General features: G+C 40.3%; 1 protein-coding gene across 9 annotated transcripts in view; it reads left to right on the forward strand.

Moving 5' to 3' along the window:
* The window catches only part of hecw1a (HECT, C2 and WW domain containing E3 ubiquitin protein ligase 1a), a 102,347-nt gene that overhangs the window by 14,942 nt on the left and 74,727 nt on the right, over window positions 1–12,678 (forward strand). For all 9 annotated transcript variants that reach the window (XM_005460465.4, XM_005460461.4, XM_013264403.3 and 6 more), the window contains 2 exons: window positions 1,075–1,396; window positions 2,595–2,702. In XM_005460465.4, coding sequence (XP_005460522.1) covers window positions 1,075–1,396; window positions 2,595–2,702 — 430 coding nt within the window. The remainder of the gene's footprint in view (window positions 1–1,074; window positions 1,397–2,594; window positions 2,703–12,678) is intronic.

Genomic DNA, 12,678 nt, shown 5'->3' on the forward strand with positions numbered 1-12,678 from the left:
CCTAACAGAACTGACCATGAAACAGCTTGTACATCAGTTGACCAATTCCTGTTGAGACTCTGAAAATATGGTTATATATCTCAGAATGGCTGTAATTTCTACTGTGATCCTACAATAATGGTATCCATTATTGTAGGATCTGCTGTACAATATAAAGTGCCTTGAGGCGACTGTTGTTGTGATTATGACTGTTGTTGCGCTATATAAATAAAATTGAATTGAATTGAATTGAATGCCATGCTTTTCAGTACAGAGACAGAATTACAAAAACTGTGTCATCATCTAACTGGCTCACTGTATCAGTGTTCAAATGGGACCCACAAGCAGACACATCATGTACAAGGGGTAACTTTGGGCACTAAAAAATCTGCATATTAACTTAGGGCACAAAGACTTACTAAAACTAAGAGATAAAGCACAGACTATACACACATAATAATAAGGTAAATTCCATGATTGTTTTTTGGATTGGAAGTGTCAAATTAGAAGAACAGAGGCAGTGGTGCGTCCCTACAGTGGCACAGGATGATTGGCAGGCTGATTTAACACTGATTTAGTAGCTTGCATTTCAGCTGTTGGTCACAGTTAAAAAACAATCTGCTAAACGATTAACAGAATATTGCTGTGTTAGCAAACACAAGCTGCTCTGCTTCTAGCTGGAAGAAGATCTGTGTTTGACGTCAGTCATCAGACAACATTAAAATACATGACCGTTTTCTGTTATCAGCGCGTTATCATTGCATTGTAGCTGTGTGATCGAGTTGATATTGAGGATATTTTTTGTTTTGGTGTCCACCAAGCTGCACTCCCAACACACAGCAGCATAAGAGAGAGCACTGACCACCATAGTGATCAAAATGTGTATAAAAACGTCACTTTGTTTTAAACAAGTTTTTGACAGATTTCTATTTCTATTTTTTTTTTTGTTTTTATAAAAGCCGATCAAATAAATTTGTATCAAATAAATGCACTTTTACATTTTAAAGCAGCCACAAATTTTCAACCACTGTAGGTACTTTGTGTTTTTGTAGCTTTGATTCTGCTAAAAGCTTCTTTCTGTGTATGTCGTTGCAGAACTTGTACCAAAATCGGTTCCTGGGCTTGGCGGCTATGGCATCCCCAACTCGCAGCAGCCAGACCCGCCAGCGCTGTAAGGATGCGGTTCGGCACAGCTATGGCCCTGAGTCCTTTGCTGTCAATGGCCTGAACCAGGATGCTTTTATGTTGGGACTGTCACGCTCCACCAGCGACACTGATCTGGTCTCTCCAGATGCACGTTCCACTCTTACCATCAGCTCTTCCCACTACACCATAGGCCAGTCCGAAGACCTGGTGATCACATGGGACATCAAGGAAGAAGTGGATGCTGGAGACTGGATTGGGATGTATTTAGTTGGTAAGATGTCACATGCTTTGAGTTTTTAGAGTTTTAAATATATTGACTCTGAAAGTTGTGTTAAAAAAATCGTATTTGTTTTTGTACAGTATGCTACTCTGGTTTGCTGTCCTCTGCTGTGATGGTTATCACATCATGATTTTAGTGCCATTTTTCTTTGTTTAAAAATGGCAGCATAAATTCCAGAGGTGGAAAATAAATCAAAGATGTGTGTAAATAGACAGCACAAGGGGTTAGTTAGAAATTGGATATTACAGCATGCACAAACCACTTGTAGTCATTTACCTTACTTACTTTTCTGTATGCATTTATGTTATTGTTTGACTAAAGGTAACATGTAGGCTTGCTAATGAAGCTTTAAGACACAAAGCAACAATGTAACTTCAGTGCTCTTCTCTGAAAAAGCTGATAGCTCTGAAGTCTGTGATATAGATTTTCATTCAAGCAGGTATGTCATGCATCAGGTAGTCTGTTCTAGATAGGAAATATCTGCAAACATACAGTCACATTAAAAACAAAGTACACCCAGTTAATTCTAAGGTTTTACATATCAGGCCTTAGCAGGTTTTAAAATGAAGTAAATACAACCTGAGATGAGCAACAGCACATGAGCTATTATGTTAGAAGAAATAATTGTTATATTATTATATCATAAATTATTCATTTAACAAACACTAAGCCAAATGCAGAAGCAGTGAGTGAAAAATTATTTATACCCTATGATTCAGTACCTTGTATAACCACCTTTAGCGGGCTGTAACTTAAATAAAGTAATACTTTTGGAAACCTTCTGGTACACAGAAGAGTTCATGGTGGACATGGTGATGTGATTAAAATGACGTGGTAAGACCACGAGAGAGCCGTACGTAAGCGAACGATCAAAAACCTAAAACTACTTAAGCATCGTTTAAAATCAATAGTGGGCTAACATTTCTCCACAACGATACAACAGACTGATACATTCATACATAAAGCACTTATTTAATTTTCAGATGTGCTAAGAGCCAAATAATCATGTCCTGATATGTAAAACCATAGAAGTGACAGAGTTTACTTTCTCTCAAAGCAAAGAATTTCCACTTGTCCAGTACCAGTAGTTTCAGCTATCATTTTATTTTGTTGCCAATACATTACAGAAAGAAATTTAGAAGCTTGGACATGCAGTATGGTTTGAGCTCTCATTCATCTCTCTTTCCAGATGAGACGTTATCTGAGAACTTTCTGGACTACAAGAACCGAGGCATCAATGGATCTCACAAAGGACAAATAGTCTGGAAAATTGATTCTAGCTCTCACTTCAGTGATCGTGAGTAATAAAAAATGTTTTTTTTTTTATTAATATAGGGAACACTTTGTCCCTAAAAAAATGTGAATGTCTTTCACAAACAGCTTATAATATAAAGTAAAACAAACTATTCCACGTCACTCACGTTATATTGGATTTTTGGGGGGAATTGTGCACATATGCAGTCAGTCATGTCAAAAACGTAAAACTTTAGTGTTAAACTACAATCAAGATGATATTAGCAGCTGGTGACTTGTGACCCAAATGAAAACAAATATCTCAAACAAGCACGACTCAACCACCTGCTCCATATGACAGGAAGAGGAAACAGTGGATGGAAAGTAGTGATGTGTTTACATGGTGGTAAAGGAGGCCTTTAAGCAATTTGGATCAGCTGAAGGACTTTTCAAGGGGTTGTTAGGATAACCTGATAATAATGAGTTGGAGTAGTCAAGCCTAGAAGTAATAAATGCATAAACTAGTTTTTCTCCATCACTCTGAGACAGAATGTTTCTAATTTTAGAGCTATTGTGCCAATGCAAGAAAGCAGTCCCATATATTTGTTTAATATGTGCACTGAAGGACATAGTTTGGTCAAAAATGGCCCCAAGATTTCTCACTGTGTTACTGGAGGCCAAGGTAATGCCATCCAGAGTAAGCATCTGGTTCGATGCCATATTTCTGAGAATTTAAGGGCCAAGTAGAATAACCTGAGTTTTATCTGAATTTAGAAGCAGAAAATGGGAGGTCAGGCCTTTACGTCTTAAAGACATTTCTGCAGTTTAACTAATTGGTGTGTCTCCTATTTGTGCATTAATGTGAACACTGAAGGACGTATCCTAGTCAAAAATGATTTCAGGAGTCCTCACAGTGTCACTGAAGGCCGAAGTCATCTGGCCTTTAAGCTTTTAAGACATTTCTGCTGTTAAACTGCAGGAATTTCTTAATATGTGTCATGTGGAGGGAGAGCACACATTTTCATTGCTATGCAGATAATACGCAGCTCGAAGGGAAGCCTGAAAAACAGCGTGTAATCTAAATAGAAGTGGTTCTAGCATGGAACCTTGTGGAACTCCATGATTAACCTTAGTGAGTTAGGAAGACCATTTACATGGACAAATTGGAGTCTAGATATATATAATTCAAACCACGCAGAGTGGCACCATTATTACCAACAGATTGCTTAAATTTCTGTAGTAAAATTATTTAGTTTGTTGGTTTGTTTGCTAATTTATTTCACTCATCTAAACAATATACAGAAGTTCATTTAGCCTGTTAATGATATTTAGTAATATCATGTTTGTTTGCTGTACTGAAATCCAAATCCAGGGTCTTTAAAATCTTTTGTTTCCTACCTCTGGCAGGCTTGTTCTTTACTGTGTGGCTCTCTTTGAATTCCTTTTTTACTTCACACTCCAGTTCTTGACACTTGGAAATCTGTGATAACTTTGTATATCCATCCCCTGCTTTCTGAGGATGAACAATTCTTTTGTTTCTGACATGGTGCGTTCTCAAGTGACAGCTATACCGTGTGTGAATTGGAAGTTAACTGCCAGTTTTAACTTGATTTTACAAGCTTGAGTTATGGCTCAACCAGAGCCGTTACCAGCCTCAAACCGCGTCAGTCTGTTTGCCTGCAAGCTGCAGTCACCAGTAAAATGTTGTGTGTGTGTTTTTTCTTTCTACATTCATAAATATCATTATCACAAATGTCTTTGAAGTATCATAATATAATTTTGAGCCTGTTTTGCTCATCCATAGTTTCAGCATAAATGCTGAGTAATATGGTGATAATACCTCACAGCACAGTATACCTGAAAATCAGTGGCAGGATCACTGTGCTGTAGTTTATGCCAGTTTGGACCAATACTGTTTTAAGTGGCTTTATATTCTTATATCCATATATCATTTTCTATTAGATTGAATTTGTGCCTGAGCTGTTCTTTGGAAATAATAAGAACAGTTAATAATATATTTATATAATGTAGGTGCTGAAGAGCTTCTTTTTTTTTATTTTTTCAGAAGTCGCAGCTTAAATGTAACATCTGGTATCTAGCTGAGGAGAATAACTGGTTCCTAATTTTATAGCTCAGAGAAATCCAATGTTGCTACCACTCCACCTTATGATAATGAAATATAGTTAATTACAAAGGAAACACAAACAAAAAAGGAGCACTGGTTAATGTTGTCATGATACTCGAGTTTTAAAGTAAATACAGATACAAAGGAAAATACTAAATACTCAATACCATTTTCAGTAACATGGGGAAGATAAGATAAGATAAGATGACCTTTATTAGTCCCACAGGTGGGAAATTTGTTTTGTTACAGCAAAGTGCAAAGTTATGTAGCAGAAATTAGAAAACACTGGAAAGCAATAAAATAAAATAAAATAAAATACCATATACAATAGAATACAATAGAATAATATATACAATTGAATAAAATGGAAATACAAATACTATATACAACTGAGTAGGAAAATACAAAAATACAACTTCGTCAGAAGAAGAATTGCACATATAGCAGTCTTATTGCACATGTGTGGGTTTGTGTGTTTGATCAGCTGCAAGTCTTTATTGTGGAGTCTGACAGCAGTGGGGAGGAAAGACCTGCGAAATCTCTCCGTCCCACACCGTGGGTGCCGCAGTCTCCCACTGAAGGAGCTGCTCAGTGCTGTCAGAGTCTCATGCATAGGGTGGGAGATGTTGTCCAACAGGGATGACAGCTTAGCCGCCATTCTCCTGTCACTCACCACCTCCACTGGGTCCAGAGGGCATCCTAGAACAGAGCTGGCCCTTCTGATCAGCCTGTTCAGTCTCTTCCTGTCCCCAGCAGAGATGCTGCCGCCCCAGCAGACCACACCATAGAAGATGGCTGAGGCCACCACAGAGTCATAGAAGGTCTTCAGGAGTGGGCCCTCCACTCCAAATGACCTGAGTCTCTGCAGCAGGTACAGCCTGCTCTGCCCTTTCCTGTAGAGGGCGTCTGAGTTATGAGTCCAGTCCAGTTTGCTGTTCAGATGAACACCAAGGTACTGTAGCTGTCCACAGCCTCGATGTCCATACCTTGGATGTTCAGTGGTTGCAGTGGAGGATGCTTGTGCCTGCGGAAGTCTACCACCAGCTCCTTGGTTTTACTGGCATTGATCTGGAGGTAGTTCAGCTGGCACCAGTCCACAAAGTCTTGAGTCAGTCCTCTGTACTCCTTGTTGTCCCCATCAGTGATGAGGCCGACTATTGCAGAGTCATCAGAGAACTTCTGCAGGAAGCACTGGGTGGAGTTGTGGGAGAAGTCTGCAGTGTAGATGGTGAAGAGGAACGGAGCCAGAACCGTTCCCTGTGGGGCCCCCGTACTGCAGACGACCCTGTCCGACACACAGCCCTGAGTCCTCACATACTGTGGTCGGTCGGTGAGGTAGTCCAAAATCCAGGTAGTGAGGTGATGGTCCACTCCAGAGTTCTCCAGCTTGTCCTTCAGAACCGAGGGAAGAATGGTGTTGAAGGCACTGGAGAAATCAAAGAACATGATTCTCACAGTGCTCCCAGCGGTCTCCAGGTGCGCGAGGGAACGATGTAGGAGGTGAATGACGGCATCATCCGCTCCAATGCCAGGCTGGTACGCAAACTGAAGTGGGTCCAGTGATGAGCTCACCAGGCGCCGAAGCTGAGCCAGGACCAGCCGCTCCAGGGTCTTCATCAGGTGGGATGTCAGAGCCACCGGCCTGTAGCTGTTGAGGTCCTTGGGGCGTGAAGTCTTTGGCACTGGAACAACACAGGAGGTTTTCCAGAGCTGTGGGACTCTTCCCAGCCTCAGGCTCAGGTTGAAGAGGTGCTCCATCACCTCACACAGTTGGTCCGCGCAGGACCTGACGACCCTCGAGCTGATGCCATCTGGGCCCACTGCCTTCTTGCCATTAATCCTCCTCAGTTCCCTCCTAACCTGGGTGGTTGAGAGAGACCGGATAGAGCCTTGTGTTGATTGTGTATTGGATGCTGATGTTGGGGGTGGGGAGGAGTGAGCAGGGTGAATAGAGGAGGTGTGAAGTGTCTGAGGTGTCAGAGGTGGAACAGCAACAGTGGGGGTGGGTGAGTCTGCAGCCGATGTTGGAGACTGCCTCATGGCTGAATCAAACCTATTAAAGAAATGATTCAGTTCATTTTGACCCCATTCTGCAACAGCACAAGTAACAAGTCATATCTTGATATGTTAACTAACTAGTAAATACAAAATTAGTATTTAACATTAAATTATTATCATTATTCATTTTAGAAAATGGTTTAGGTCATTTGATTACAGATTGAGAAGTTAAAATATATTCAAGAAACTACTAATAAAAATAGTTATTGTGCTGCTCTATCCTAACACATCTAAATAATCGAATGTAGAAGAAGAGCATTATGGAACAATGTGGTATTAGTTATGCTAACAAAAAAATGCACTCACCGGTCGCTGCCTGCATTTTAAAGCTGACGTCAGTGTTGGCTCCAACAAAAAAGTTAAAGTTCATGATTGTAGCAGGACTGACCCGCGTTCGGCAGTGTGAGGGGAGTCTTTGTTTACAGTGTGCTTTTCAGTACTGTTGTGCTTTCACCAGCAGCTTTTCAGCTCCTTCCTCTCACTACTACCACCTCTCTTCTTCTCTGGCCCCGGCAGATTAGTGATGCTTTCTAGTCGTGATGACCAGCCTCCCCTGAAACCACACCCTAAACCCTCCCCTCCACCCCCTGCCCTGCAGCTGAGCCACCAACCACTCTCCACCACAATCATCCTGTCCACATCTAACTGTAGCCTCTCATCCATCTCTCATCCATCATTCACCCTGCTCCATCAGTCTCCAACGCTTTACATCCTCAGCTCTGCTCACCAGTACTGAATCTGGATTTAACTCTTTACTTGCTCAGTTTAGTTCTCCACACTCAGTTCACCTGCTGTGCTGTACAGTCTGCAACCAGCCTGGTTCTCCATGTGGCCATAATCTGCTCCATCCACAACCCATTCATCCAGGAATAATTTATCTTTTATCTAACCACAGTCCACTAGCCTCTACCTTAATGAAAACAGATGGCTAATATCGGGTAATTGCTAATAGTTGAATGGCTAATGTTATTGCGTTTGCTGGCCTGGTTAACATTTATAATAGCTGTTTAATACGTCATTGTTTTTGAAAGGAGAGATTTACCGACCTCTGAAATTCCTCCTAAAGTGTTGCTCAGTGTTGGGAACATTAAAGTTACCATATTCAGCTGTCAGCTGGAGGAGACAAAGACAGTGCAGTTGGTATTGAAATGGTATTGATCCTATTGTAAATGAGTTTCTATATATAATTCAGAATTGATTTTAGTATTGAATAATATCTTATTGTTCTTGTTTGTTTATTTGGGGGTTTTTTTTGTTTGAAAACCTTAGGCCATGAACCAACCTGGCCCATTCGATTAGACTGCATTGTGATTGTGTTTTTAAAATAATGTGGAGATATTGGATTGAGGTCTTTTGAAATATAAAGTCTAAATGAACAAAGGACAGAGTGCACTGAGCCTGTGAGGCACTTAGTACTGTAATGGTATTATAGAGACACGAGGCACAAGGCCCATCATCAGAGTGAGGGAGAGATAGAGACAGAGCGAGCATGACAGCAAGAGAGCAAACGCAGGCAGACATTCATAAATGGCGTGCAGTGACTCTGTCTAGGAATGTGGGAATTGTGCGTAGGAGTAAGAGAGACACAAATAACACAGAATACCCATATCACCATGAAGTCATGTAGGTGTTTCCACTCCCACTAACCTCTATTACACAGGAAGTAGAAGTCAATTTTTCCGGTGACTTTAGCTTCATATGACTGAAGATGCTACGTTAAACTGAGACATCTGTTCATCTTACTCCAAAATGTATTCTCGTCAGCGTGGAGAAGCCTCCAAAACAGCTAATTGAATACAAACTACATAGTTTACATGTTTGTAGCTATACCCATACTAAATAGATAAATACAGTGCCGCTGGTACTAACACATTTCTTTGTATACTAGGGTTTTAAGTGCTACAGTATTAGCCAAGCTTTTGCCCCTTAAGCTACAGCTAACATGTTAGCTGATATAACCAGTAGTTTATCTTCCTGTTAGCCATTTTTCCACATATAAAAACTGCTTAGTTTAGACATAAAAACCCCCCAAAACAAAACAAACAAATGTTTTGATTTAATATTAGGGCTGTACTCAGACATTTAATTACTGTGGTGCTCAGTGTTGCCAGCTTTTACAATTTAGCCTTTTCATGTAGTGGATGGCGATGGAGAAAGTCTGTAGACAGTATCTTTACACTTTGCAACAAAGTGCTGCTTTCCTAACGTAGGAAAAGCTCTTTCTTTCCCTCCCTCCCTCTCGCTGTTGTGTTCATGTGCAGCAAGGCTTATCAGAGTGACAGAGAGCAGCTGTGCACAGTTTGACTGAACAGTAAGAGACCTTTTGTTGCTTTAACTTTTTCCCAGAGTTATCATTTCACACGTAAATATAAACAGAATCAACCACAGCACAGCTATGGCTGCTGTGTACAGTTATTTAGTTTTTGCTAATAACGTCACCTTATCAAGTAAGAAAGTAAAGTTAGGAAGTCAGAGTATATGCCCTTGCTTGCTGTTGATCAGCAGCTTTGAGTTGCTGCTGACTCTTTTAGGTATTTTCTAATCTGGCATTCTTACTCTTGAGTGTAACCTTGTTCTAAACGCTCAATGTTTATTTTGACAGTGATTAGGGCTGCCACAAACGATTATTTTGATAGTCGACTAGTCACCGATTATTTTTGCGATTAGTCGACTAATCAGATCATGCATCCATTGAACGTAAAACATACAGCTTATTGCACCAGCATGCATCTGCTCTTATATAACTATCATTATCTTACAGCTTTAAGTGTTTAAGGTATGTGCTAACTAAAAATAAAGACAAGATGATAGTTTATTGAATTTAAATGAAATTTGCAGATTGTTTCGGAGGAGTTTAATAAACGCAGCCGTCTGCTCCTTGCTATCTAAAATATAACAGGACACTGGAGTATATTCTCGAGTATCTCACACTTCTGATAATCAGTCGTCTGCTTGACGTTTATTCAGCTGTGTAAAAACTAACTTTCATCTCAGCCAAACCGAGGAACAAATAAAATACTGAAAAAAGCCAAACAATATCATTTTTAAGTTATCTAAGTGACTTATATATCATGTTTAACCTGAGTAGCGAAAGACGGCGGTGGGTTTGACAACGATTTGCCGTGAGTCTGGTGTTCTCACCGGCTCTAGTGAGCCTTCAACCCCAGCTAGCTATCGAGCTAGTGGGTAACAGACATCTCCGAAAACGTCGGAGCGCTTTTGAAAGTATGCGGTGTCTTGATAAACTAAGCAGATATTTTAAGTTTACACAGCTACATTCCCGCCTGAAAATATGTTAAACGTTTATTTTGTGACCCAGAAAGAATAATAAGAGTAACATTAAAACTAACTAGCTGCCGCCATTGTTGGAAATTGAGCAGGGCCGCGATGGGTCGCGCTATGAATTCTGGGACAGTTTCTTCTTCTTCGGGGTTTAACGGCAGCTGGCATCCTTGTGCATGCAGTGCTGCCATCTTCTGTTTCAGTCCGTTATTACACTCTTAAATCCTACTACTTATTCCTGCGTCTTTTGCGATCTTACAAAGCTTCAAACGACGTGTCGACTATTAAATTAGTCGTCGACGATTTTGATAGTCGACGTAATCGTGACTAGTCGACTAATCGTGGCAGCCCTAACAGTGATACACTAACCCTCCTTGAGGTAAAAGATAAAGGTCGCTCTTTCGAGGATGCCAGTGTTCACATTTCGGCGAACGCTTGCCAGTGTTCACAGAAGACAAGTGGGTTGCAATAGGAGTGAAAGAGGCCATCTTTTACTCTTGCTGTGAATGTGGGTCAGTGACCACCTCCTAAGGGAGAACCCACACTAGGGTTTAAATACCTGGGACTCTTTTGGTTTTAGACCTGAAGAAGCTGCTTGGATGAAAGTTGAAATGTGTTTAAAAAACACACAGAAGTGCAGTCACCTTCTTTTCAAGCTCTTAAGACTACCATGACTTGGATTACTGAGAACCTACACAAAACGACCTCTTTGAGAGTGTTTTTGGATGGATGTTGTGAAGTGTTTTTCTTAAGCAAGGATGCAATCATCAAGTTGTCTTCCGTTTTTCATTGTTTTCTGTATTCTGCAGTTATTTGTTATGGTAAAAGGACTGGTATGTTCCTACTCTGAGCACTCAGAGTACTTTTACTATAAGCCTACCACCGACCTTTCGATTGGTAGACGACGTGTTCCATCTCTTAAGCCACAGATATTTGTCTTGAGGCCACTGTTGTTGTGATTTTGATGTGATACAAGTAAAAGTGATTTGAATTGAATAGCATTTTTACCAGAGGGGTGTAATTAGGGTTAACAAGCTGTGACAGTCTGGGGGAAATATTGATACCTAAATATTTAATTTTGACAGTGTGGAGTGGGATGAAATAATAATCTCAGGCATCTTTAGAATGAATAACATTATTCAAATTGTTCCAGTGTGTTCATTAGTTCATTCATTACCTGAATGTTTTTTTTCAACATTTCAGCTTTCATAGAACTACCATGCTTTAACTAGCCATTAACATAGGTACTACATTATAGAAAGATTGGCTGAGAATAAGACATTGCAGTCATTTGTATCACAACTTTTTCCCAGTTTCAGAATTTTCAGAATGCCTGTTTCAGGTGACAACAACAGGTTTTACTTCCTGTCCTAAAAGCAGCAGTACCAGTCACCCTGAAAATCTTCTCCAGTCAGAAGCTGAGACTTACAATGTCCACTTATGCTGACCACTTTAGCTGGTTTCATAATATAAAGGTTGCAAAAGCATTCAGGGATTTGGTAATTACATGAAATGGTAAAATGTAAATGAGAATTTAAGGATTTTGTCACTCAGTAATTTTAATTTTAATTATTTCTAAAAAAAAACTGAGGTTTGAATTGTTGGTTGGACAAAACGAACACCAGTAAGTAATGGTTTCTTTGGAGTCTGCTTTTTTCATCGTGTTCTGTATTTTTAGAAACAAGCAGTCATTAGAGAAATGGTGATGGTAGTCTGAATAATTCATGTGGAAAATTATCCCCTGTTTGCAGCTGGATACCAACTGGCTCAAAAGCAACAACATCAACAACAGTAAAGTCCTGCTTTTCTATTAATGTACGAGCCATAAGAACCTAATGATAGTATGTGTTATAGACAATTACAGAGTCACAGCATATGTTTAATTATTTTAAGTGCATTTTCCAGATTCTAGCCACTTGCGAATACTTTCTCTCCCACACGTTACTCAGAAGCCAAACGACTGGAATAGTTAACATGAACTAAGCTTGCATGCGGTCTTGCTGCTCCCCTTTCCTTGTCAGAGCATCAAGTATGTTTGAGACAGAGCAGAAAAACATGGAGCTTTACTATGACCTTAATCTGCTTGCGCCCCCCCCCCCCAAACACACACACATACAACCCAAGCCTTGTCCTTCTCTTTTTTCTCAGTAGCCAGCAAGTGATTCGTCACTGCTGTCACTGAATAGTTAACAAATGAACTAATTTAAACTGATAAATGTTTAGTTTTATACACTTGCATCCAAAACAAATCTCTTTTTTCACACCAGTTCAGGAAAACTTCACTCAGAGATTCCATAGCTGATGCTTTGCTGTAAACTGCGTGTGTCAGCTGGGTCCAGTTCACTACTCCTTAAAGCAGGGGTGTCTAACTCCATGCCTCGAGGGCCGGTGTCCTGTAGGTTTTAGATCTCACCCTGGGTCAGTACACCTGAAACAGATGATTAGTTCATTACCAGGCCTCTGGAGAACTTCAAGACATGTTGAGGAGGTCATTTAGCCATTTAAATCAGCTGTGCTGGATCAAGGACACATCTAAAACCGACAGGACACCAGCCTGTCGGTTTTACATGAGGCC

The sequence above is a fragment of the Oreochromis niloticus genome, linkage group LG9, assembly GCF_001858045.2.
Source record: "Oreochromis niloticus isolate F11D_XX linkage group LG9, O_niloticus_UMD_NMBU, whole genome shotgun sequence".
Classification (NCBI taxonomy): Eukaryota; Metazoa; Chordata; class Actinopteri; order Cichliformes; family Cichlidae; genus Oreochromis; species Oreochromis niloticus.